The 26,678-nt window shown below is 41.4% G+C and overlaps 3 protein-coding genes across 3 annotated transcripts in view; all 3 read left to right on the forward strand.

Moving 5' to 3' along the window:
* The first annotated feature begins 7,191 nt into the window (after positions 1-7,191).
* LOC129837278 (uncharacterized) lies at positions 7,192-13,491 on the forward strand. Its single transcript, XM_055903307.1, has 9 exons — positions 7,192-7,998; positions 8,091-8,243; positions 8,450-8,833; positions 9,142-9,462; positions 9,548-9,811; positions 10,007-10,129; positions 10,253-10,379; positions 10,943-11,024; positions 11,178-13,491. Exons 1-9 carry the CDS (start codon positions 7,968-7,970, stop codon positions 11,586-11,588), a joined length of 1,896 nt encoding a protein of 631 aa, XP_055759282.1. The 5' UTR covers positions 7,192-7,967; the 3' UTR covers positions 11,589-13,491.
* A 242-nt stretch (positions 13,492-13,733) lies between these two features.
* On the forward strand, positions 13,734-14,912 carry LOC129838075 (interferon-inducible GTPase 5-like). Its single transcript, XM_055904767.1, has one exon. It carries the CDS (start codon positions 13,754-13,756, stop codon positions 14,900-14,902), a length of 1,149 nt encoding a protein of 382 aa, XP_055760742.1. The 5' UTR covers positions 13,734-13,753; the 3' UTR covers positions 14,903-14,912.
* Positions 14,913-19,094: 4,182 nt separating this feature from the next.
* Positions 19,095-26,678, forward strand: part of si:dkey-24p1.1 (uncharacterized protein LOC556718 homolog) — a 33,804-nt gene continuing 26,220 nt past the window's right edge. Inside the window, exon 1 of the mRNA XM_055903518.1 lies at positions 19,095-19,167. The gene's annotated coding sequence lies outside the window, so the exon portion shown is untranslated. The remainder of the gene's footprint in view (positions 19,168-26,678) is intronic.

A 26,678-nucleotide genomic window follows, 5' to 3' on the forward strand; every position in this document is an offset into this window, starting at 1 on the left:
GCACCTTAGAGGCTGCTGCACTATATACATAGACATGGAATCACTGGCCATTTTAAATAATGGAACACTAGTCACTTTAATAAATGTTTACATACTACTTTACTCATCTCATATGTATATACTGTATTCTATTCTACTGTATTTAGTCAATCCGACATTGTTAGTCCTAGTATTTATATATTTCTTATTTCCATTCTTTTACTTTAAGATTTGTGTATTCTTGTGAATTGCTATATACTATTGAACTGTTGTATCTAGGAACACAAGCATTTCGCTTCACCCGCAATAACATTTGCTTAATATGTCTATGTGACCAATACCATTTTATTTTATTTGATAGGCGCATACAGACAGCTTGGCTACATTGTAACCGCAAAGCGGCCACGGTGAGCTCACATACGGGCTCAGCCAGGACTGACTTCTGCAACTGAATGAACACATTTCAACATGTAATGTGATTGAACTGAATGATGTTGGGAAAATAGATGATAAAATGCAGAATGGTGTCAAATGCCTGTAAACACCTCAGGGAGAACAAATATTTCATATACAGTATTTAAATCAGGCATAGTGACATGACACCATTTTCTTGTGGTGAACGCCTCTCAAATGATATGTAACAACACCCTGAGTGCATCGAACATGAAACAACGAAACAAATGTAACAGCATAACAAAATAGATAAGCAATTTTCTTTTGCAGTTGCCTTTTCATTTTAAACACCAGTGGTGAAACTAGTGCTTTCTAAAAGCCATTTTGTGCTTGTTCTGAAAATGTGGTCGGAGGCTTCATATGGAGGGTGTGACACCATTGCGGAACCCCTGAGGCATGCAGAGACCAACTCGAGCTCCATACTGCATTGCTATGTGCCTCCCACATTTTGTAACAATGCAGAGGGCGACATATAGCTCCGCATTGACATGATTGGCTGACAGTAGGTGGGGGAGGGAGGTCCTGTGTAAACACTAACTCACTTCCTTGACAACTTCCTTCACAACAGCTATGCAAGAAGTATACAGTGCATTCGGAAAGTATTCAGACCCCTTGACTTTTTCCACATTTTGTTACTTTACAGCCTTACTCTAATATGGATTCAATTGTTCCCTCCCCCCCCCATCCATCTACAGACATTACCCGATAATGACAAAGCAAAAATAGGTTTTTAGAAACGTTTGCAAATGTATTAAACATAAAAATCTGAAATATCACATTTACATATGGTTGAAGTCGGAATTTTACATACACTTATGTTGGACTCATTAAAACTCGTTTTTCAACCACTCCACAAATTTCTTGTTACCAAACGATAGTTTTGGCAAGTCGTTTAGGAAATCTACTTTGCGCATGACACAAGTAATTCTTTCAAAAATTGTTTACACACAGATGATTTCACTTATAATTCACTGTATCACAATTCCAGTGGGTGAGAAGTTTACATACATTAAGTTGACTGTGCCTTTAAACAGCTTGGAAAATTCCAGAAAATGATGTCATGGCTTTAGCAGCTTCTGATTGATAATTTGAGTCAACTGGAGGTGTACCTGTGGATGTATTTCAAGGCCTTCCTTCAAACTCAGTGCCTCTGTGCTTGACATCATGGGAAAATCAAAAGAAATCAGCCAAGAACTCAGAAAAAATTTGTGGACTTCCACAAGTCTGGTTCATTCTTGGGAGTAATTTCCAAACGCCTGAACGTACGACGTTCATCTGTACAAAAGAAAGTACGCAAGTTGCCATCATACCGCTCAGGAAGGAGACGTGTTCTGTCTCCTAGAGATGAACGTACTTTGGAGCAAAGGACCTTGTGAAGATGCTGGAGGAAACAGTTACAAAAGTATCTATATACACAGTAAAACAAGTCCTATATCGACATAACCTGAAAGGCCACTCAGCAAGGAAGAAGCCACTGCTCCAAAACCGCCATAAAAAAGCCATAATACGTTTTGCAACTGCACATGGGGACGAAGATCGTACTTTTTGGAGAAATGTCCTCTGGTCTGATGAAACAAAAATATAACTGGTTGGCCATAATGACCGTTGTTCTGTTTGGAGGAAAAAGGGGGAGGCTTGCAAGCCGAAGAACACCATCCAAACCTTGAAGCATGGGAGTGGCAGCATCATGTTGTGGGGGTGCTTTGCTGCAGGAGGGACTGGTGCACTTCTCAAAATAGATGGCATCATGAGGAGGGAAAATAATATGGTTATATTGAAGCAACATCTCAAGACATCAGTCAGGAAGTTAAAGCTTGGTCGCAAATGGGTCCTTCCAAATGGACAATGACCCCAAGCATACTTCCAAAGTTGTGGCAAAATGGCTTAAGGACAACAAAGGCAAGGTATTGGATAGGCCAACACAAATCCCTGACCTCAATCCTATAGAACATTTGTGGGCAGAACTGAAAAAGCATGTGTAAGCAAGGAGGCCTACAGTCCTGACTCAGTTACACCAGCTCTGTCAGGAGGAATGGGCCAAAATTCACCCAACTTATTGTGGGAAGCTTGTGGAAGGCTACCCGAAAAAAGTACAAAAAAAGTACAAAGTACTAATGGAGTGTGTGTAAACTTCTGACCCACTGGGAATGTGATGAAAGAAATAAAAGCTGAAATAAATCATTCTCTCTGCTATTATTCTGACATTTCACATTCTTAAAATAAAGTGGTGATCCTAACTGACCTAAGACAGGGAATTTTTACTATGATTAAATGTCAGTAATTGTGAAAAACTGAGTTTAAATGTATTTGGCTAAGGTGATGTAAACTTCCGACTTCAACTGTAAGTATTCTGACCCTATACTCACTACTTTGTTGAAGCACCTTTGGCAACGATCACAGCCTCAAGTCTTCTTGGGTATGACTACAAGCTTGGCACACCTGTATTTAGGGAGTTTCTTCCATTCGTCTCTGCAGATCCTCTCAAGCTCTGTCAGGTTGGATGGGGAGCATCACTGCAGAGAGCATCACTGCACAGCTATCATCAGGTCTCACCAGAGACTTTCAAACGGGTTCAAATCCGGCCTCTGGCTGGACCACTCAAGGAGATTTAGAGATGTGTCCCGAAGCCACTCCTGCATTATCTTGGCTGTGTGCTTAGGGTTGTTGTCCTGTGGGAAGGTGAACCTTCGCCACAGTCTGAGGTCCTGAGCTCTCGGGAGCAGGTTTTCATCAAGGATCTCTGTACTTCTCTTCATCTCTTCAACTTCATCTTTCCCTCGATTATGACTAGTTTCCCAGTCCCTGCCACTGAAAACATCCCCACAGCATGACGCTGCCACCACCATGCTTTACCGTTGGAATAGTGTCAGGTTTCCTCCATAAGTGACACTTGACATTCAGGTCAAAGAGATCAATCTTGGTTTCATCAGACCAGAGAATGTTATTTCTGATGGTGTGAGAGTCCTTTAGGTTCCTTTTGGCAAACTCCAAGCTGGCAGGTCATGTGCCTTTTACTGAGGAATGGCTTCCATCTGGACATTTTACCATAAAGGCCTGATTGGTGAGGTGCTGCAGAGATGGTTGTCCTTCTGGAAGGTTCTCCCATCTCCACAGAGGATCTCTGGAGCTCTGTCAGAGTGACCATCGGGATCTTGGTCACCTCCCTGACCAAGGCCCTTCTCCCCCGTTTTGGCTGAGCGACCAGCTCTAGGAAGAGGTCTTGGTGGTTCCAAACTTCTTCCATTTAAGAATGACAGAGGCCATTGTGTTCTTGGGGACCTTCAATGCTGCAGAAATGTTTTGGTACCCTTCCCCAGATCTGTACCTCGACATAATCTTGTATCGAAGCTCTACGGACAATTCCTTCAACCTCATGGCTTGGTTTTTGCTCTGACATGCACCATTTACCGTGGGAACTTATATAGACAGGTGTGTGCCTTTCCAAATCATGTCTGATCAATTTAATTTACCACAGGTGGACTCCAATGAAGTTGTAGAAACATCTCAAGAATGATCAATGGAAACAGGATGCACCTGAGCTCAATTTCGATTCTCATAGCAACGGGTCTGAATCCCTAAGTAAACAAGGTATTTCTGTTATAATTTTTTTACTTTTGCAAACATTTCTAAAAAACAGTTTTGGCTTTGTTATTATTGGGTATTCGGTGTAGATTGATGAGGATTATGTTTTTAAATCCATTTTTGAGTACGGCTTTAACGTAACTAAATATGGAAAGAGTCAAGAGGTCTGAATCATTTCCGAATCATTTCCGAAAACAGTGGCTGCACCTGAGCAATGTAGAAAACAGTGTATCAGATGACCTGGACTCCACAATCCCCCGACTTCATTCAAATTAAGATGCTTTCGGATGAGTCGAACCACCGAGTGAAGCCAAAAGCAGCTCAGTATATGTGGGAACTCCTTCAAAACTGTTGGGAAAGCATTCCAGGTGAAGCTGGTTGAGAGAATGCCAAGAGTGTGCAAGCTATCATAAAGGCAAAGGGTAGCTATTTGAAGAATCTCAAATATAAAATATATTTTGATTTGTTTAACAATTTATTTGGTTACTACATGATTCCATATGTGTTATTTCGTGGTTTTGATGTCTTTACTATTATTCTACATGATAGAAAATAGTAACAAAATAAGAAAACCCCTGTAATGAGATGTTCTAAAACTTTTGACCAGTAGTGTATGTTTTTGTACCCCTTTAAACTAGAAAGTATCATGATCCATGAGGTATTTTGATATTTTCAGTGATTAGTAATGTACACCCCTGTTGTCTCAAGATGAATGGTTTTTCCCACTTGAAAGTTTTGCAATTGAAATGCAAAAAAAGAAAAGAGAAATGATTTGACCTCTACTTTTCCAAACCACAACTTTGTCAGTCCTTCCCCATGGTGAAAAAACAGAAACATTGCACAAGTAAAATTACACTTCCTTAGAACTGTAATTGGAGGGGGTATTTCTACCTTACTGTTTAGGAGATGTGTTGAGAAAACAAACTCCGATTTTCGAACAAAACATTTTCTGTTCTTTTCTTCATTTATTTGAGCTTGAAATCGAAGAAAGATGGCTTCTCTGTAGATGGGATGAACTTGGGTATTTAGACTATCGGCGGCCACCACTGGGTGGAAGACGTTTAAAGATTTAGTCACCAGGCCATCAGACATTTAGAACGTCCAAAGAAAAGGAATATCCAGTCATATTTCAAAGAAAATATACCACAATAAATGTCCATGTTGAGGCATGAGTCCTGTTCTAATCTGAACATACTGTTTTCTAATAACAGCAACACATACTGTATTTTAGAGATTATAGTTCAAATGTAATTATTTGGGAGAAGTAAAACCCCACCTATATAAATATAGTAAGGTTGGGGGTACTTAAACAAAGTCTTAAAGTGTGAAGAGAAACTTAACTGAGGCCGACAGTGTTGTAAAAGCCTTGGTCAAACTCAGTAAGGCTAACTGTCAGATCTTAAAGTAAAACACATCATGAGCTGAAGACCAAGGCATCATTTTATCACCTTCTTTTAACTAGGCAAGTCAGTTATTAAGAACACATTCTTATTTACAATGACGGCCTTCTGGGGAACTGCCTTGTTCAGGGGCAGAACGACACACCTTGTCAGCTCGGGGATTTGATCCAGCAACCTTTTGTTTACTGGCCCAACACTCTAACCACTAGGCTACCTGCTACCCCAAAACATGGAGCATAATGGATTTTACAGTAATACTGTTTTCAGAGGAATTGCAGTTCGATCTCTGCATGAACAGTAGCGGTCAATTATGTTGATTTATGACTACATGCACATTTGCTGTACAACTACACAAAATGACACTATTACTGGTTTTGAATAAGTTACGAATTATATTTTTACTTCATATTTTATCTGAATATATAAGCTACGGGGATTGTAGTGTTGGTTGATCTGTATGGAATGATGGGTTGGTTGATGGGTTTGGGTTGATTATGGTCTATATACAGTACAGTATGGCTGGGCAGTATGCAGTACAGAGGGACTTCCTGGATGCAGCACCAGGTTAGAGGGAGGAGTAACAGACTGGGGACATGAAGTGACAGTTCACACTCATCAGAGACTCACAAGGGGCTCACAGTCAACAAGAAGAGAGAGCATACAGAGAGAGGTAATGTGCTGATTCAGTCTTATTCTTTACATGGCAAATATGTATTTTTTAAAGTGCTTGGAGAAAATGGACAACTCTGGACATTAGTTAATTATTTAACAAAACTAGTAACTCCTTAGTCCTTGGTAGAAACAATTAGCACTTTGTTTGATACAATGACTCCCCATGTGACTTAAAAAGTATGTAATTACTCTGTTACCATGTGGTTTCAAAATAAGTTCCAAACAATTATGGTAAAATCAAGCATAACTAGGAGTTTGACATCTCTCCATGCATTAAATTACAGTTGAAAAAAATGAGGTAAGAAGGTTGTGACAATCATAAACGTGTCAGTTGTTAGGATATGTATTCTCCTTACACAGCTGGCAACGGGATGTGTCGAAATTATCATACTAAAGAACAAGAAGGCCCGCACACGGTTGAAGCTCCCAATTCACCGCTTTATTGACAACGTTTCGATCCGGAACGGATCTTCGTCAGGTCAAACAAACTGAGTTTCACTTCCCAAAATATACACATTCCATCTCACATGACCATTATGCACATGACGTGTGTTGGACGTGGAAACAATAAAACATGTTGCATAAGCATCATAATTCATCTCAGCGGTACATATGCTCACAAAGGATTATATACATACAAATGGATTCAAGTTAAAAAATCTTGGCAACAGTAGTAAAAGGATTGTTGAGAACGTTTGGAATACCCGCCCATATGACTATACTGAGCAGGAGGTGAGGTGGCCGTAGGTATAATTCCAGTGACCTATTTCAAAAACAATTTGTGTATCTCTAATCATTTGATATCAATGAGATAGGCAGATATAGTAGTTACAGAATCTAATATATACAGTATGTACAAAATGACTAACTAGGAGACCTGGAAGGAAAGACAAATCAAAGTGACATACAGTATGTAAGAAAGGGTCTGATATCAAACTCCTGGTTCAGACCTTTAGGAGACGTGGTGCACAAAACAGTGATTCCAATACAATTCTCTTCTCAATAATAGATTATCAGTACCCCCCCCCCCCCCATGAGTCTTAACATGTTCGATACCAATGTATCTCAGAGAGCTAATGTTGTGACGGGCCTCCATGAAATGTGCAGCCACAGGGTTTCTCTGGTCAAGGGTCCTGATATTACTCCTGTGTTCTGCTATTCATGTTTCAGAGCACGTTTCGTTTCTCCTGCATAGCATAGACCACAAATACACTTGATCATGTATATCACATTTTTTGTGGAATGTGTAATGACGTCCTTAATCTTGATGGCCTTGCCCGTGATAGGGTGATTGAACATTGTGCATTTTTTCGTAAAGTTACACTGGGTACATCGACCACATATGTAATTACCGTCCGGCACATTGTCTAGGAAGATGCTACGTGGCACCAGTGGAAGATCAGACCTCACCACCATGTGACTGATTTGGGGGCGCCTCTGAAGATGACCCACGGGGGTTCTTTAACCTCTTTTCCAGTTGTGGATCAGTGCTCAAGATGTACCAGGGTTTTTTAATGATGTGGTCAAACTGTTTACCAAGTGGGGAGTATTGAAGGAAGCATTGAACGCGTTGGTCAGGAGGGCGGGGAGGTTTTGGCATGAGGGAGTCATCAAGGGCCATATTTTTATAACGTTCCCCTGCTTCGTGCAGCCATTCCTCTGGGTAACCCCGCTGTCTGAAACACTCATCCAGACAGTCGGCTTGCTTGTTATAGTCACTCTGTGTACTACAAATCCTGCGTATGCGACTGTATTGGCTGATGGGGAGGCTCTTTTTTAGGGGTCTAAGGGTGGAAGCTGTCTCCGGGTAACAAGGAATTCCTGTCCGTCGGCTTCCTGTTTAGGTCCGAGCTGAAGTCCTCCCCCTCCCTCTTTATCAAAATGTTCAGAAAACCTTTTTCATGCATCAAAGGTGAGAGTGAATTTGAAATGTTCACTGCTTGTATAACACTCTTTACCATGTTATTCTGTGTTATTCTGTGTTATTCTCTTTCTGTGCTCCAGACTTGTGGACACAGACAAGGGGACCAGAGAAAGAGGTGAAAGAGGACAGACCCTGCTGTTGTGGTTGTTTTTATCCAGGCAGTGGAGGCAGGATGTGGGTCCTCATCTGGGCAGCTCTACTCTTCTCTCTGACAGGGAGAGCAACATGTCACAGTAGGGTTCCTTTCATCATTAAAGTATTGTTAATATTGAAATCTTTAGTAGATGTATACATGTGGTAATCGTAGTGGTACAGTATGGTAATTAAAACCCATTTTAATCTAAACTGATTCTGTATCATCAAAACAGTTCAGTACAAGTGAAGTAGTATCCAAGTGCTTTCTGTATTACTCATAACTGTATTCATTTCCATCCATCAGAACAGCAACAACCACCACAGACATCAACACCCTGGACCATCACCTTCAGTCCAGCAGAAATAACAGCAGAGAAGGGACTATGTGCTGTTATTTCATGTACTTTCACTCACCCTGATGACATCAAGCCTACCAATGCAATATGGTTCAAGTGCCCTACAAATGGCAAATGTGATAAGGATAAAAAGATAATTTTCCACTCTGAAACTCCCCATAAAGCTCAGGAGGATTTTAAACAGAGAGTGTCTCTACTAGAGGCTGATCTGACAAAGAAGAACTGTAGTGTGATCATCAACGACATCAGAGAGAATGATGCTGGAAAGTATCAATTCAAAACGTTAGGAGGATCATTTACAAACCCACAGAAAATGAAAATCACAGTGACAGGTACAACATGACTATTACTCTCAGTTACATTGGCATGACTATTACTGTAGTTAGTTATGTACACTGACTGTAACATACAGGTACATACCTCCAATTCACAAATGCCAAGATTCCCCTCCCCAAGTCTCCCTTTCCATTGTCTGCTTTTTTCTAAACAATGGTGGAATTTTGGGGGGCATTATTTGGAGCAGTTTAATTAACATGGGTAGCATAGTTAGGATAATGTTACACTGTGTCTGATTCTGTTTCTCTGATGTCTGGTACACAGATGTAAAACTCACTTCTGTGTTTGTATTTCCTGTCTCCAGCTCTGACCCAGAAGCCCTCAGTGTTGACTCCTCCTCTGACAGAGGGAGAACCAGCTACTCTGACCTGCACCGCCCCGGGGATCTGCTCTGGAACTCCTCCTCACATCACATGGACATGGAGAGGAACAGGAGACAACAACACTGAGCTCAGAGACAACACCACCATACAGATTAGAGAGGACCTGACCCATGTGACAACAACCCACTTCTCAACGTTGACCTTCACCCCCTCAGCTAAGCATGACGGCACCAAGGTCACATGTCTGGTGACCTTCAATGGCAACATCACCACTAAGAAGACACTGACAATGAATGTGGCACGTAGGTAGTGTACATTATCTGACCTTGTGCTGCACCACTTCTATTTCATGAACATGATTTGTATGTACTGTTCTTTATGTTCTAGATGTGAAGGAACCCAAGATCTCAGGTAGTAACACAGTGAGAGAGGGTGATACCCTGAATCTGACCTGCAGTGATGACAGCTACCCACCATCATCATCTAACGTCACCTGGAGTAAGAAGGGGACAACAGCTTTGGAACGGAATAACTCTGGACCTGCCACTCTCATCATCTCTGACATGACAAGAGAACATGCTGGGGAGTATGTGTGTACAGCTCAACACCACAAGAGATCTCTGACAGCTTCCACGGTTGTCACTGTGATGTGTGAGTACAAGCAGCACTGTACAGACTGATTGAAAATGGCTTGTGATATGCTGGTACCTTTATATTGCCTATGATTTATCTCCCCTCTCATGACGTGTGTGTGTGTGTGTGTAACTCAGGGAGTTCCCTTACCCTTCATAAGATGGTTAACACTAAAAGAGTACAGTTTTACTACATCAGTGTTGATGTTCTCAGTGAACAGCACCATCAGCCCGACTGTCAGAAACCACACCAATACCACTATGGAGTGTGTCAGCAGAAATGAAGCGGGCAGAGTAAGAGAGAAGCTGCAAGTCAACCAAATAGAAAAACAAGAAGGTAAAGATATAAGTTAATATACTTTGTTAGAGAGCCACAGCTTCCCAATATCAATGCAATATAGAGCATTTGCACGCTTGTTGTGAGCCACTTCTAAAACCCAACGTGTTGTTCTCTTTATAGAGGATGTGTCTAAAGACATCATGGCTATGCTGTCGGACCTAAAACTGATTACTGCATTTGTGGTTGGTGCAGCCCTCTCAGCCACCATCAGTTGTATCTTCCTGTGTTTGAATGGGAAATGTAAAAGGTACATGCATTCTATTACTGATGTACAGTTGCTGTTCACTGAATACGTTATTTTAAAAATCAATTACAGATTGTCTTACTGATTTATTCATATTTATTATCAAGAACATCAGATTTATTGTCAAAAGTACCAATGTCTTGTACCATTGTTACGTCCGTTGTTAGGAGGCCAAGGTGCAGCGTGGTAGGCGTACATTTTACTTTATTTTCAAATGACACCAAAAAACAACAAAACACAAAACGAACGTAAAGCTCTGTAGCGCTAAACAGCAACTAAACAAAGACAAGATCCCCCAACTGAAGGTGGGAAAAGGGGCTGCCTAAATATGATCCCCAATCAGAGACAACGATAGACAGCTGCCTCTGATTGGGAACCATACAAAGAAATAGACAAAGAAATAGACAACCTAGAATGCCCACCCAAATCACACCCTGACCTAACCAAATAGAGAAATAAAAAGACTCTCTAAGGTCAGGGCGTGACAACCATATTGTAATGGAAGTGCTTGCTAACCCCTCCAAAATACAGTTATTGAGACATTTCATTTGTACTCTTTTCCTTAGACGCAAAGAAATGATCCCAAAGCACTCAGACTCCAAAAGCCCTTTCATGAACCTGGAGATGGTGACATGTGAAGACCAACAGGTGCAGTACCAGTTTCTTTCTTTATTCAGCTTTATCAACATTCAGTTAGCATTAACATGCCAATAGGAGTTTACAAGGCAACACAAAAAGGTCTGGGACCACCAAGCTAACAAAATACTCCTAACACAGTGCTTTCTGTCATCTACTCCATAGACGGATGCAGGACAGGCTGTAGGGAGCAAACAGACCCATCTGCAGGTGGCGCTGAGGAAGGGAGAAGAAAACGGAGGTGGAACCACAGGAAAATCTACCACAGGTGAAGAACCAAATGAAGTGGACTACGCCAGAATCAACTACTCCCTGCTGAAGAAGAAGACTCCTGAGGAGGCAGAGAAGAAGACCACCAGCACAGAGACAGACTACGCCGAAATCAAACGAGAGAAGAAGAAAGAGGAGGAAGAAGATAGTGGAGAGGGGAGTGGTGTGATGGAAGAGGTGGAATGGGAAGAAGGGGAGGAGATGATAGGGAAGGATGAGGAGAAAGAGAACGGTAAGCCATTACGAGAGACAGATGAGGATACAGCGCTTTACTCCAACGTCAAGGCTATTATGGGTGGAGAGTGAGCGAGTGACACAGCAACGTGGGAGATAGCGCACAGTACTATGGCTTCTAATATACAGCCCTGCGGTATTTTCTCATATTCTAGATTGAAAGTTTTATGATGATAGAGACTTTGTTTAACTGAAACGACTGTAGGTAATAGTTTTGGTTCTTTATTTTTGAGTCTTGTCTAATGTAATGTTAGTTTTGTAATGATTCTGTTTTTGTGTCACCATGGAAGGACTGACAAAAACGTGGTTTGGAGAAGTAGAGAGGTCATACCATGTCATTTTTTTCTCCTCTGTTCCTTCCTGTTTTTGCATTTTGATTTAACCCTAACCCTATATATTAAGGCACTACCTTATTTTTGATGTTTGTGTGTATTTTAGTTGTTTGCTATCTGAAATTAGTTTAAAGAATTTCAAAATGATGTTTTAACTGTCTTGTAGCATGATGTACTACAGTACCCATAATGCTCTGTATCAATTTACGGTTTTATCTTGGTAAAGACGTTCCTAAAGCTAACACTATGGTGTCCCGGCTACGTATTAATACATCAGAGGAGGCTGGTGGTAGGAGTTATAGGAGGACAGGTTAATTGTAATGGCTGGAATGGAATACTTGAAACTGTATATGGAAACCACATGTATGACTCTGTTCCATTAATTCCATTCCAGCCATTAAAACGAGCCTCTCCTCCTATAGCTCATCACACCAGCCTCCTCTGTGATACATGGTGTCAGAAGTTGGACGTCTATTTATTATCTCCACAAATTGTATTCGACAGTGATTACACAGATGGTATGACTGCAGAGAACAGTAGATGTTTTCTATAGAACTCATCCAGTTCCTCCACCGTGTATTCTATGTTGACATAATCAAGATGCATACGTTCACGATCATTGTAAATACGAATTTGTTCTTAACTGACTTGCCTAGTTAAATAAAGGTTACATTTCAATTCAATTAAAATGTAAAAAATATGAATATCCTACAAACAACCACTAGATAGAGACACTCCATTTGACATGATAACCACAAAGCCACATCATTTACAAGCCCACTTCTAAACCCTTTCTCAGTTTGAGCTTTAATCATAATACTCATTTATCAGAAAAGGAAACTGATTTAAGGTGATCTCAACCATCTGCTGGTGTAAGTGAAGACAGAACAACAGGCTCTGATTAGAAGGCAGATGTTTAAAATTAAACCTGAAACTCTCAGATGTCAGCAGAAGTATCTCGCATGGTTTCCTCTGAACAAAAAAACACCAAGAGGTGTGTTGTGTGTGAGTCACAGTAGCAAGAAATGGACACTCCCTTTCACATTGTAAATCTGGCTGTGTTGTGGTGGTTGTTTCTGTTGTACTGTACCTGTCACTGAGCTACCGAACAAACCCACGTACAAACACCTGTGTTGTTCCTCAGGTTTGGATGAAAAGAAAATGAACATGTCCCTTTGCTGTTAACTCTTCATTTAGAGATTACGTCACCTGCCAATTGTCAGTGTGAGCATCATGGACTCTGTCGTGTGTACAGTATGTGCTCACACTCATACTGGATTAAGGATGGGATTACAGGATTAGAATGTTCCACACACAGTACAGAGCCTGTAAATAGATCTAACAGACACAGTCAGCTCACTTCGCTTGTATTGAGGATATATCTGCTATTGATCATTGGATAAGGATGTATTTCCCTACTGAGGTCTGTCCTTAGGTTTTTTCATCCAGGTCAAAGGTAAGGCATAGGCAGTATCATACATTAGTACTGTAGACCAGACAGTTACTTGGAGCTAAGATGGTGTGTTTGTTTACACAACACTTACCACTATCCAATACTGTCATTTGACCAATTCTGTAAAAAACATGTAGTTAAATACATTAAATCTGAATAATTGTGTAAAGAAACTGTTTTATTGTGTTCCCACTTCTTCCGAATTGATTAAGCAGTAAGAGATTGTGTTCCAGGTCCTCGAGGGCTGCACTGTATGTCAGTGTTTGTTCTTGCCTTCTATTCAGAGACTAATAAATACCTCAGTATTAAACTGTGTGGACATAACAGCCATTCAATTATCAATTGAATTGATCAATTACGTGCCCAAGAAATGTAATCCTACACTATTAAGATGTGTGAGTGCTCCTACATGTTGTTCTATGCTAATGATCATCCTCACCTCTCTCACAGCCATGGCGGCAGATGTTGTTTCTCACAGCCTGAACCTCCTGGAGAACCTCAAAGAGTCTATTGAGAACAACAAGCTGTCAGATGTCAAGGATGCTGTGGAGGACCTCCTGATCAGCCGGATCAACCTGGCCGTGGCAGGAGAGCGGGGGCCCGAGAAGTCTGCATTCATCAATGCCCTCCGTGGCCTGGGGCCTGAGGATGAAGGAGCCGCCCTATCCCCCTGCCCCACTTCTCGAGAGGAGATGGCCATCTATCCCAACCCCAAGCACCCTGACTTCAGGCTCTGGGACTTGCCACCCACCCCCGCAGCCTCACCCTTTGACCCGGAAGGGTACATGGAGCGGGTGAAGTTCCTGCGGTACAACGTGGTGGTCATGGCGTTCACACAGAGTCTCCAGGCCAACAGCGTGGCGGTGTTCCTGGAAGCCCGCTCTGTGCAGAGGGACACTGTGTACTTTACCCTGCTGGCCTCAGAGAAGGACACAGAAAAGGGTCTGGAGGAGAGACGGAAGGCCAGCCTGGAGTTGTTGAAGGCCCAGGGGGTGGCCCTGCCTAAGGTGTTCCTAGTGAGGCCCTCCTGTCTGGAGAAACTTGACTTCCCAGGACTCCTGGAGGAGATGGAGAGGGACCTACCAGAGATCCGGGCCCACGCTCTCCTCCTGGCCCTGCCCACTCTCTCCCCAGTCCTGGTCACCCAGAAGAGGGACGCCTTCAAGGCCTTGGTCTGGGCTGCCGCGTCACTCTCTGGTGGGGTGTCGGCCATCCCTGTGCCCCTGGTGGCCTCCATGGTGGACGCCAGAGTGGGTGTGAGGATCCTCACCAAGGCCAGGGCCTCGCTCTGTCTGGACGACGAGTCTGTTGAGCGGTTGGCACGGCAACGCGGCATGGAGCCGGCACGGCTCAAAGCCCTGCGGACGTGTAACCTGTCGGTTGAAGTCACTAAGGGGGAGGTAAAACTTCGGCTGGCAGCAGCAGAGAAGGAGTTGACCACCAACACAACCTGGCTGGTGGAGATGGCCATGCCCAGGCACGCCCGCTCAGCCAGTCGTTCCTTCACTGTCATGCTGCAGGCTCTCAATGGGGCCATCGATGAGATGGTGGTTGACACAGAGAAGATACTGGCTGCCGCTGGTATAGGAGAGGGGAAATGAAGAAGGTCAAGAGGAGGGCTAGAAATAGTGCAATGAAAAATGTTTTAAAACATTTGCAATGGAAATGCAAATGTGCATTGCGTAGGACTTTCCTGCAGTCAAATTATCTAGTTGCTTCATGGGTCAAATGTTATTCATATTTTTCATAATTTCATCACTTATAAAAATTATTTCAAAAACCCTGCAGAAAATCCGGTGTTTCTATGTCAAAGGGTTTTGTTATATTTCAGTCTTCTGTAATGTACAGTACCAGTCAAAAGTTAGGACACACCTATTCATTCAAGGGTTTTTCTTTTTCTTATTTTTTTTAACACCCCTAATCTTACGATAAGTGCCATGGGATCTTTAGTGACCACAGAGAGTCAGCACACCCTTTTAACATCCCATCCAAGGGTTTTCTTTATTTTTTACTATTTTCTACATTGTAGAACAACAGTGGTGACTTCAAAACTATGAAATAACATATGGAATCATGTAGAGACCAAAAAAGTGTTAAACAAATCTAAATATATTTGAGATTCTTCAAAGTAGCCACCCTTTGCCTTGATGACAGCTTTGCACACTTGGCATTCTCTCAACCAGCTTCACCTGGAATGCTTTTCCAACAGTCTTGCAGGAGGTCCCACTTGTTGGCTGCTTTTCCTTCACTCTGCGATCCAACTCATCCCAAACCATCTCAATTGGTTTGAGGTCGGGTGATTGTGGAGGCCAGGTCATCTGATGAAAACTCCATCACTCACCATCCTGGTCAAATAGCCCTTACACAGCCTGGAGGTATGTTGGGTCATTGTCCTGTTGAAAAACAAATGACAGTCACACTAAGCCCAAACCATATTAGATGGTGTATCGCTGCAGAATGCTGCAGTAGCCAGGCTGGTTAAGTGCGCCTTCAATTCTAAATCACTGACAGTGTCACGAGCTAAGCACCCCCACACCATAACACCTCCTCCTCCATGCTTTACGGTGGGAACCACACATGCAGAGATCATCCCTTCACCTTCTCTGCGTCTCACAAAGACATAGTGGTTGGAACCACAAATCTCAAATTTGGACTCATCAGACCAAAGGACAGATTTCCACCGGTCTAATGTCCATTGCTTGTGTTTCATGGCCCAACCAAGTATTTTGTTATTATTGGTGTCTATCTACACTATCTACCTAGAGAGTTTTCATCTGTATTTTTCGTAGCTGTCTACATACCACCACAGACCAATGCTGGCACTAAGACCGCATTCAATGAGCTGTATTCCGCCATAAGCAAACAGGAAAACGCTCATCCAGAGGAAGCACTACTAGTGGCCGGGGACTTTAATGCAGGGAAACTAAAATCTGTTTTACCAAATTTCTATCAGCATGTTAAACATGCAACCAGAAGGAAAAAAACTCTAGACCACCTTAACTAAAATCAAATCAAAGTGTATTTGTCACGTGCACTGAATTCAACAGGTATTCAATACAACCTTACAGCCAATACAACCTTACAGTGAAATGCTTAATTACAGGCTCTAACCAACAGTGCAAAAAAAGGTATTAGGTGAACAATAGGTAAGTAAAGAAATAGAAACAACAGTAAAAAGACAGTGAAAGATAACAGTAGCGAGGTTATATACAGGCACTGGTTAGTCGTGCTGATTGAGGTAGTATGTACATGTAGATATGATTAAAGTGACTATGCATATATGATAAACAGAGAGTAGCAGTAGCGTAAAAGAGGGGTTTGGGGGGGGGGGGGGGGCACACAATGCAAATCGTCCAGGTAGCCATTTGATTACCTGTTCAGGAGTCTTATGGCTCGGGGGTAAAAACTGTTGAGAGGCCTTTTTGTCCTAGTCTTGGCACTCCGGTACCGCTTGCCATGTGGTAGTAGAGAGAACAGTCTATGACTTGGGTGGCTGGAGTCTTCGACAATTTTTAGGGCCTTCCTCTGACACCGCCTGGTATAGAGGTCCTGGATGGCATGCAGCTTAGCCCCAGTGATGTACTGGGCCGTGTGCACTACCCTCTGTAATTGCCGTACAAGGCAGTGATGCAACCAGTTAGGATGCTCTCGATGTTGCAGCTGTAGAACCTTTTGAGGATCTGAGGACCCATGACAAATCTTTTTAGTTTCCTGAGGGGGAATAGGCTTTGTCGTGCCCTCTTCAGGACTGTCTTCGTGTGTTTGGACCATTCTAGTTTGTTGGTGATGTGGACACCAAGGATATCGAAGCTCTCAACCTGCTCCACTACACCCCCGTCGATTAGAATGGGGGCGTGCTCGGTCCTCCTTTTCCTGTAGTCCACAGGACTGTTATTGTTACTTTTATTTCTTATTCTTTTTTCTTTTTTTAACTGCATTGTTGGTTAGGGGCTTGTAAGTAATCATTTCACTGTAAGGTTATTGTAAGGTTACTGTTGTATCGGCAGATGTGATTAATACAATTTTATTTGATACGATTTGCTTCCCGCAGTCTCCTCTGAACAGTTGATGTTAAGCTGTGTCTGTTACTTTAATTCTGTGAAGAATTTATTTGGGCTGGAATTTCTGAGGCTGTTAACTTTAATGAACTTATCCTCTGCAGCAGAGGTAACTCTGGGTCTTCATTTCCTGTGGCGGTCCTCATTAGAGACAGTTTCATCATAGAGCGTGATGGTTTTTGCGACTGCACTTGAAGAAACTTTCAAAGTTCTTAAATGTTCCATGTTGACTGACCTTCATTTTTTAAAGTAATGATGGACAGTCGTTTCTCTTTGCTTATTTAAGTTGTTCTTGCCATAATATCGACTTGGTCTTTTATCAAAGAGGGCTATCTTCTGTATACCACCCCTACCATGTCACAACACAACTGTCACGAACCGGCTCAAAGCCCGTAACAAAAGGGAGACAACGTGGAGATAAGGAATAACAAAACATATATTAATTAAATAAAGTAAACTAAGTACAATATCAATGGTGTGTGTAATCAGTAGTGTAAGTGAGTGTTTAGCATGCATAAATGTGATAATGCAGGGTGTTGAAAGGTGCTAAAGAAAACAACCAAAAACCACCAAGATACACAACAAAATCTATGAAGGTATCTGCATGGAGAGAGTCTCCACCATGAATGGGGAAGTGGTGTATTTATCCTATGACACAGCGGGCCCAGGTGTTTCCCATGTAGCTGACGACCCCCCCAACACTGATCGGCTGAAATGCATTAAGAAGGAAAGAAATTCCACAAATGAACTTTTAACCTGTTATTTGAAATGCATTCCAGGTAACGCATGAAGCTGGTTGAGAGAATGCCAAGAGCGTGCAAAGCTGTCATCATATAGCTGACAGGGTACAGGTTTCTTATTTTTTTTAAGCCCATAACCATGTGTGTGAGTTGTATTTTTATTTTTAGCAAGTCAGTTAAGAACAAATTCTTTTTAACAATGACGGCCTACCGGAGAACAGTAGCAGAGGCAGACTGACAGATTTTTACCTTGTCAGATCAGGGATTCGATTCAGCAACCTTTCGGGTTACTGGCCCAATGCTCTAACCACTAGGCTACCTGCCGCCCCAAAATATGCCTTTGTTTCAAAGTAGATTTGTAGAAGACTACCAAGAAACACTCTGTGTGAACCTGATTTCGACCACTGCAGCAAAATCCAAGTCCTTGTTTCAGTAACTTTTCTTCCATTTGGTGCCTAATGAATGTGACCCTGTTCTTTTCATATCACTTTTGCTCAGTTTGTATTCATGCTCAGTTATTACATTTGCTGTGAGTGCATTTATGGGCTTTTACATGTTTTGTCATCCACAATCAATAGCGGTGCCAATGTGAATAGAAGTTATTCAACTTGAATCCAATAACTTGGGCAGTATAGCATGTCGTCTTTATACGCAATAAAATATTTTCACAGACAAATATGAGTCAGTACTGTATTTCTGCTTAAATCAGCAAGGTTTTACTCAGAAAGTATTGTACAGTACAGTGCCTCATGTTCTTCATGTACAACAACCACATACACTACACATACTGTAAATTTGAACAAACCACCTGACAGATCGAGTGAGTCAAAGCTCACTTCACAAATACAGTTCTGAACAGCGCAGAATGGAAAATAGATACAGTACCTCCCTCCATCATCAACCCCAAATCATACAAATAGACTCTTCTGTCTGTCATGCTTGGATGGACATGCAAAATCAAATGCAAAGCCTGGCAGACAATTGGGTTACTCTTTTAGTTTCTCATCCTTATTTTGAGAAGATACAGTATATTTCACGAGACAGTCATCACAGCGAATCCCTTCTGAGGTAAGAAGAAACAACTTTGTGAATGTTTGCTATTTCTTTTACGCATGTCTACCCATTATAAAGTGAGAAATGTATCCTGGATACATGTTTATTTACGATCATACTGAGCTGATAATGGGACATACCTCATGTGCACATTGAGATAGGAACGTTGCTCAAATGCTGTCAGTTCCACTTTAAAGTCATAATGAAGTGTCACCAATACATTTCTTATATGAAAATGTACAGCCATTTAGATATTTCTGTCTCAATGATATGGTAACAATGAGAGAGAGAGAACCAACAATTGCAAGACAGAATAATCGAATGGGAAGTGTAAATTTAAGTTCCTGGCCCTCCACCTGACAGAAACTTTAGGAAAAACGAATTGTGTGCCGTCATCAAACAAGGCAATAATATAGGCCTACACTAGGTTACTGCCAATAAAATTTGCAGTAAACGTTACTTGTACAAGTGAAAATTCTAAACAGATATTTATATTATTGTGGAAGTGTTTATTACTCTCCTTGAAGTGAGAAAAGGGGATTAAATAAGAATTCACAGCTTTGCTTTTCAAAAGCGAGAACATAAAAAAATGTCACCTATAAAAATAATTATCCACATTTAGATAGGCTACTAATTACAAAATAAATAAAGTAATCAAAATAAGTACGGAATTAACTAAATAAATACAGTGCAAATACGAATAAGGCACACAACATAATATTCTGACAAAGGCTACATTTATTTAGATTAAGACGCACTGTGAATAGAGGCTTTGAAAATGAATAAAATAAAAAGTGCAACAAGAACCATTCGGCCTATTTTTCTTTCATTATATATTAACCTACCTAAAGGTTTCTGGCATGGAACAAAATCATGTTCGCCTTTTCTGGTTTAATAGACTGCAGAGTGGGGTAACAATATTGACCGCTGTAGGCCTACTGAAAAAACATTCAGACGGGAACTTTTTGCACGCATGCAGAGGTATTTGAGCGCTATGTTGACAAAGAGCGGAAATCGACCCTCATTCCCTCTCCACCATGCCACTGGGTCATACATTTACATTTTGGGGGTGGATGTGAGCTCTGCGCTGGCCCGCTGTTGTGCAAGAACACTGCCCAGTGATGTCTTCTATGGTGAACATCAACACTCAATCTCATTTCTAATTGTCAAAAATCACCATTGAAAGGGTCTCGTATCACCCTGCAGGTCTACAACGTTTGATTACAAATCACCATTCAAAGTTATCAGTACCACATATATGATTGGTTTATGTTATGTTCTGTGAATTACTGATGTCCCCTGTAAGAATGGAGCACCCTTGGTCATGCGCAGTGTTGTTCTATGTTATTCTGGTACTAACTGATTCCAGTAAAATGTGAAGCTCCAGTTCCATTTCTTGTATTCAGAGTCTTTCTTATTATATAAATAAGTAATAAGAGCTAAGACACTACAGTTTATGTGTTTATTTATTTGCACACATGAAAATACAATATTGGTAAAATGATTTCCACATTAATCGGTGGTTTGTGCATGACACAAGCTGCATTGTAGACCATTTACCGCGTTGGTAGGCAACGCAACATGGCAACTTCCCCTGTAAAAAAAAAAAAAAAAAGACAATACAATACAATCGTATATCAACGATGTTTGGACAGGTTGATGGGACGATGTGTCATTTCAGACATTGCCCAACCCATATACACCCCCAGTCCCAGGAAGAATATTGTAGCCCTATTCGCACGGGACTAATATTACCAGATAACGTTGGTTATGCATGTATTACCCCCGAATGCCCGTTATTCCAGAGGATGATTCGGACTGAATTCGTTTTTTCCAAACTGCCACCTGTAATTATATATATTTTTTATACATTGGCAGTTATGACGGAAACCTGGATTTTTTTTTTTTATAGGAGTGAAGATATTTCAACAAGTCCTGGCGACAGGTGACACTGATAACTCGAGCTTGGTTCCCAAGTCTCTAAACCATACAAAGCCATCTTTGGTATAGTGTCGACATAATATTTGAATTGAGTAAGTGTGATCATAATCATGAGGATAATTTAGCGATGGGCAGTAGAAAGCCCAATAAGGACGGGATAAATTTGACTGGGGGTGCTCAGGTAATGTAATTATGTACACCAGCACAAATCACCACATCCGTAATTTTAGTCCGGTCTGAATCTGCCATGTCAGTCATTTTTTTTGGCAGGAAGGTTATTATCCCAGCCCTAAAAACCTATTGTTTTGATGGAGTTAAAAAAACGTCTTAGGGCTCAAATCCCGATAACAGGATCGATTTGACAACATCCAGTGAAATAGCAGAGCGCCAAATTCAAATTAAATTATTCTAAATATTTAACTTTCATACAATCGCAATTGCAATACACCAAGTTAAAGCTTTACTTCTTGTTAATCCAGCCACCGTGTCAGATTTCAAAAAGGCTTTACGGCGAAAGCAAACCATGCTATTATCTGAGGATAGCACCCCATCAAACAAACACAGACAATCATATTTCATCCTGCCAGGCGCGACACAAAACTCAGAAATAACTATATAATTCATGCCTTACCTTTGAAGATCTTCTTTTGTTGGCACTCCAATATGTCCCATAAACATCAGAAATGGTACTTTTTACTTTTCGATTAATTCCATCGTTGTATCTCCAAAATGTCAATTTATTTGGCGCGTTTGATCCAGAAAATACTGGTTCCAACTCGCGCAACATGACTACAAAATATCTAATAAGTTACCTGTAATCTTTGTCCAAACATTTCAAACAACTTTCCTAATACAACTTTACGTATTTTTTTACGTAAATAATCGAAAACATTTAAGACTGGATAAACTGCGTTCAATAGCGGATAAAAACAAAGTGGAGCGAGCTTTCAGGTCATGCGCCCCAACCACAACAGTACACTTCACTCTATCAAAGAGTACACTTCACTCGGCCCTCGTTCTGAACTGCCCTACTTCTTCATTTCTCAAAGGAAAAACATCAACCAATTTCTAAAGACTGTTGACATCCATTGGAAGCGATAGGAACTGCAAGCAAGATCCCCATAGAAAACCCATTGAAAGAGAGTGACCTCAACAACAAAAATATCCTGGCTGGTTTGTCCTCTGGATTTCGACTGCCAAATATGTTCTGTTATACTCACAGACATCATTCAAACAGTTTTAGAAACTTCAGAGTGTTTTCTATCCAAATCTACTAATAATATGCATATCCTAGCTTCTGGGCCTGAGTAGCAGGCAGTTTACTTTGGGCATGCTTTTCATCCGGATGTGAAAATACCACCCCCTAGCCTAGAGAGGTTAAAAAAAACGGCTAAGAATAAGAAATAAAAGTAACAAGTAATTAAAGAACAGCAGTAAAATAACAATAGCGAGACTATATACAGGGGGGTACCGGTACAGAGTCAATGTAAGGGGGCACCGGTTAGTTGAGGTAATATGTACATGAAGGGTTATTAAAGTAACTATGCATAGATGACAACAACAAAGTGTAGCAGCGGTGTGAAAGAGGAGGTGGGGGGGGGGGAGTGCAAATAGTCTGGGTAGCCATTTGATTAGGTGTTCAGGAGTCGTATGGCTTGGGGGTAGAAGTTCTTTAGAAGCCTCTTGGACCTAGACTTGGTGCTCTGGTGGTAGCAGAGAGAACAGTCTATGACTAGGGTGGCTGGAGTCTTTGACAATTTTTAGGGCCTTCCTCTGACACCGCCTGGTATAGAGGTCCTGGATGGCAGCAAGAAGCGTGATCACACAGTCTTCCAGAACAGCTGGTGCTCTCATGCATGCTTCAGTGTTATTTGCCTCGAAGCGAGCATAGAAGTATTTTAGCTCGTCTGGTATGCTCGTGTCAATGGGCAGCTTTCGGCTGTGCTTCCTTTCATGGTCTGTAATGGTTTGCAAGCCCTGCCACATCCGACGAGCATCGGAGCCGGTGTACTACGATTCGATCTTAGTCCTGTATTGACACTTTGCCTGTTTGATGGTTCGTTGGAGAGCATTCCTTGAGCACATTTTTGTGGTACAGTCGATAGCTCTGGATTTCGGGCTAGAATGTTGAGTGTTCGAGACCTGCTCCCTGCCTGTTTCATTACATTACGTTTTGTGCGAATGAATTGAACATCGCCAAGTGCATCATAAAACAAATATTGTGCATATTTCATGCAGCCCTTGCTGTTTGATTGCAAAGCAGCATACAACTGAGCTAAATGACAAGTTCACTTTCTCATTCACAGTTTATAAACGCATATCAAGCGCAAGTGCTTCAGTGTTCAGCTGACATAGGCTGTGGGGGGGGGGGGGGCATTTAGGACGTCTGAAGCTGGGGGCGGGGCATTTAGGACGTCTTCTACTGTGGATCGCAAACATATCCCAATGATTATGACTTTTATGAATTCAAATATTTTGGCGACACTATACCAAAGCTGGTTTACAAACTTACTGGATATGTCATGTGAAAATAAAAATAAAATTGCAAAATAAATGTACACCTACATGTTATTCAATCATTGCACCCACACTGCATGCGTGCGCCATGAAGCGCCTGCTTTGCCAAGCTCTAAAATAGAAGTTGCTTCTATTTGTGACAACAAACGCTATGCAAGTCCAGTCTCTCCCATCTCCTCATTGACGTTTAGAAGCAGACAGTGGCATGCGAAAGTATTCACCGCCTTGGCCATTTTGGCCATTTTTCCTATTTTGTTGCCTTACAACCTGGAAATAAAATAGATTTTTGGGGGGTTTGTATCATTTGATTTACACAACATACCTACCACTTTGAAGATGCAAAATATTTTTTCTTGTGAGACAAACAAAAAACTGAAAACTTGAGTGTGCATAACTATTCACCCCCCCAAAAGTCAATACTTTGTAGAGCCACCTTTTGCAGCAATTACAGCTGAAAGTCTCTTGGGGTATGTCTCTATAAGCTTGGCACATCTAGCCACTGGGATTTCTGCCCATTTTTCAAGGCAAAACTGCTCCAGCTCCTTCAAGTTGGATGGGTTCCGCTGGTATACAGCAATCTTTAAGTCATACCACAGATACTCAATTGGATTGAGGTCTGGGCTTTGACTAGGCCATTCCAAGACATTCAAATGTTTCCCCTTAAACCACTCAAGTGTTGCTTCAGCAGTGTGCTTAGTGTCATTGTCCTGCTGGAAGGTGAACTTCCATCCCAGCCTCAAATCTCTGGAAGACTGAAACAGTTTTCCCTCAGGAATTTCCCTGTATTTAGCGCCATCATTCCTTCAAGCCTGACCAGTTTTCCAGTCCCTGCCGATGAAAAACATCCCCACGGCATGATGCTGCCACCACCATGCTTCACTGTGGGGATGTTGATCTCGGGGTGATGAGAGGTGTTGGGTTTGCGCCAGACATAGTGTTTTCCTTGATGGCCAAAAAGCTCAATTTTAGTCTCATCTAACCAGAGTAACTTCTTCCATCTGCTTGGGGAGTCTCCCACATGTCTTTTGGTGACCACCAAATGTGTTTGACTATTTTTTTCTTTAAGCAATGACTTTTTTCTGGACACTCTTCCATAAAGCCCAGCTCTGTGAAGTGTACAGCTTAAAGTGGTCCTATGGACAGATACTCCAATCTCCGATGTGGAGCTTTGCAGCTACTTCGGGGTTATCTTTGGTCTCTTTTATGCCTCTCTGATTAATGCCCTCCTTGCCTGGTCCATGAGTTTTGGTGGGCGGCCGTCTCTTAGCAGGTTTGTTGTGGTGCCATATTCTTTCAATTTTTTAATAATGGATTTAATGGTGCTCCGTGGGATGTTCAAAGTTTTGGATATTTTTTTATAACCCAACCCTGATCTGTACTTCTGCACAACTTTGTCCCTGACCTGTTTGGAGAGCTCCTTGGTCTTCATGGTGCTGCTTGCTTGGTGGTGCCCCTTGCTTAGTGGTGTTGCAGACTCTGGGGCCTTTCAGAACAGGTGTACAGTATATATACTTGAGAACTTGTGACAGATCATGTGACACTTAGATTGCACACAGGTGGACTTTATTTAACTAATAATGTGACTTTTGAAGGTAATTGGTTGCACCAGATCTTATTTAGGGGCTTCATAGCAAAGGGGGTGAATAAATATGCACCCACCACTTTTCAGTTTTTTATTTTTGAAACAAGCTATTTTTTTCACTTCACCAATTTCGACTATTTTGAGTATGTCCATTACATGAAATCCAAATAAAAATCTATTTAAATTACAGGTTGTAATTGCAACAAAATAGGAAAAACGCCAAGGGGGATAAATACTTTTGCAAGGCACTGTATACCCATGTGCTATCTCCTCATTGGTTATACCCACGTGGGTGATTGAAAGACGAACTGAGGTCGGTCGGTTGTGGTAATACACCTTATTATGAAAATTAGATGCCAATCGCCATATAAAGTCCAAAAAAGAAAAGGCCTGAAAGGAGGAGAGATGACTAGAAACGATTCGGTTGACCGTTTTATGTGTGGATTAATTGTCGGAGAAGAGGACCTTGTGCATTTCAGGTAAAATAACAACTCAACGTTTATATCCCAGGACAATTTAGCATTAAACATTTATGGAAATTTAGCTAGTTAGCTAGCAGTTGCTAGCTAATGTGTCCTATTTAGCTCGCTAGCTTGCTGTTGCTAGCTAATTTGTCCTGGGATATAAACATTGAGTTTTTACCTGAAATGCACAAGGTCTTCTACTGCATTCTAATGTTGAATTTTCTTATGGATAATAGTATCAAGTGAAAGGTTTTACTCATGCTCAGTTCTAGGTTCTGGAGTGTTCCAGATGTGGAAATATGAAGTAGAAGTTATTGAACTCCCTCACATGCGTGTGTTATGGACAATGAAATTACATTATATGTGGAGAATGATAGGCAACATTTGCATCTGTTGGTCATCAAGTTGGCTATTAATTTATATGCCATTGCAGCCTACTGTAGCTTACCATTTGATATAATAAATATATACATGTGTATTGAAAGTCATTGCAAATCAATTTGTCAATTGATCAATTTAATAAATCAATTTAATAAACTATAACTCAGTTCAATCCATCAAATGTATTAATAAAGCCCTTTTTACATCAGCTGATGTCACAAAGTGCTTTACACCCAGCCTAAAACCCCAAACAGCAAGCAATTCAGATGTAGAAGCACGGTGGCTAGGAATAACTCCCTAGAACGTCCGGAACCTAGGAAGAAACATAGAGAGGAACCAGGCTCTAAGGGGTGGCCAGTCCTCTTCTGGCTGTGGCAGGTGGAGATTGTAACAGTACATGGCCAAGATGTTGTTGAGCCTTGTGTTATTATTAAGTGCTAAATTGTCATGTTTAGTTAATTAAATTGGAAGTTATCAATTGTGATCATGGTCACAGCTCTATCACAAATGTATCCTTCTCCACATTTAATGTCAGTTTCATTGTGGATTTTCCCCTGAAATGAGATGTAGGCATGTTGGCCTATCAGGGCTATAGGCTTCCTGCATCTAGCTAAACAAACCATGGCAAAATTAAATTGCAA

The sequence above is a fragment of the Salvelinus fontinalis genome, chromosome 38 (genome assembly GCF_029448725.1).
Source record: "Salvelinus fontinalis isolate EN_2023a chromosome 38, ASM2944872v1, whole genome shotgun sequence".
Lineage (NCBI taxonomy): Eukaryota > Metazoa > Chordata > Actinopteri > Salmoniformes > Salmonidae > Salvelinus > Salvelinus fontinalis.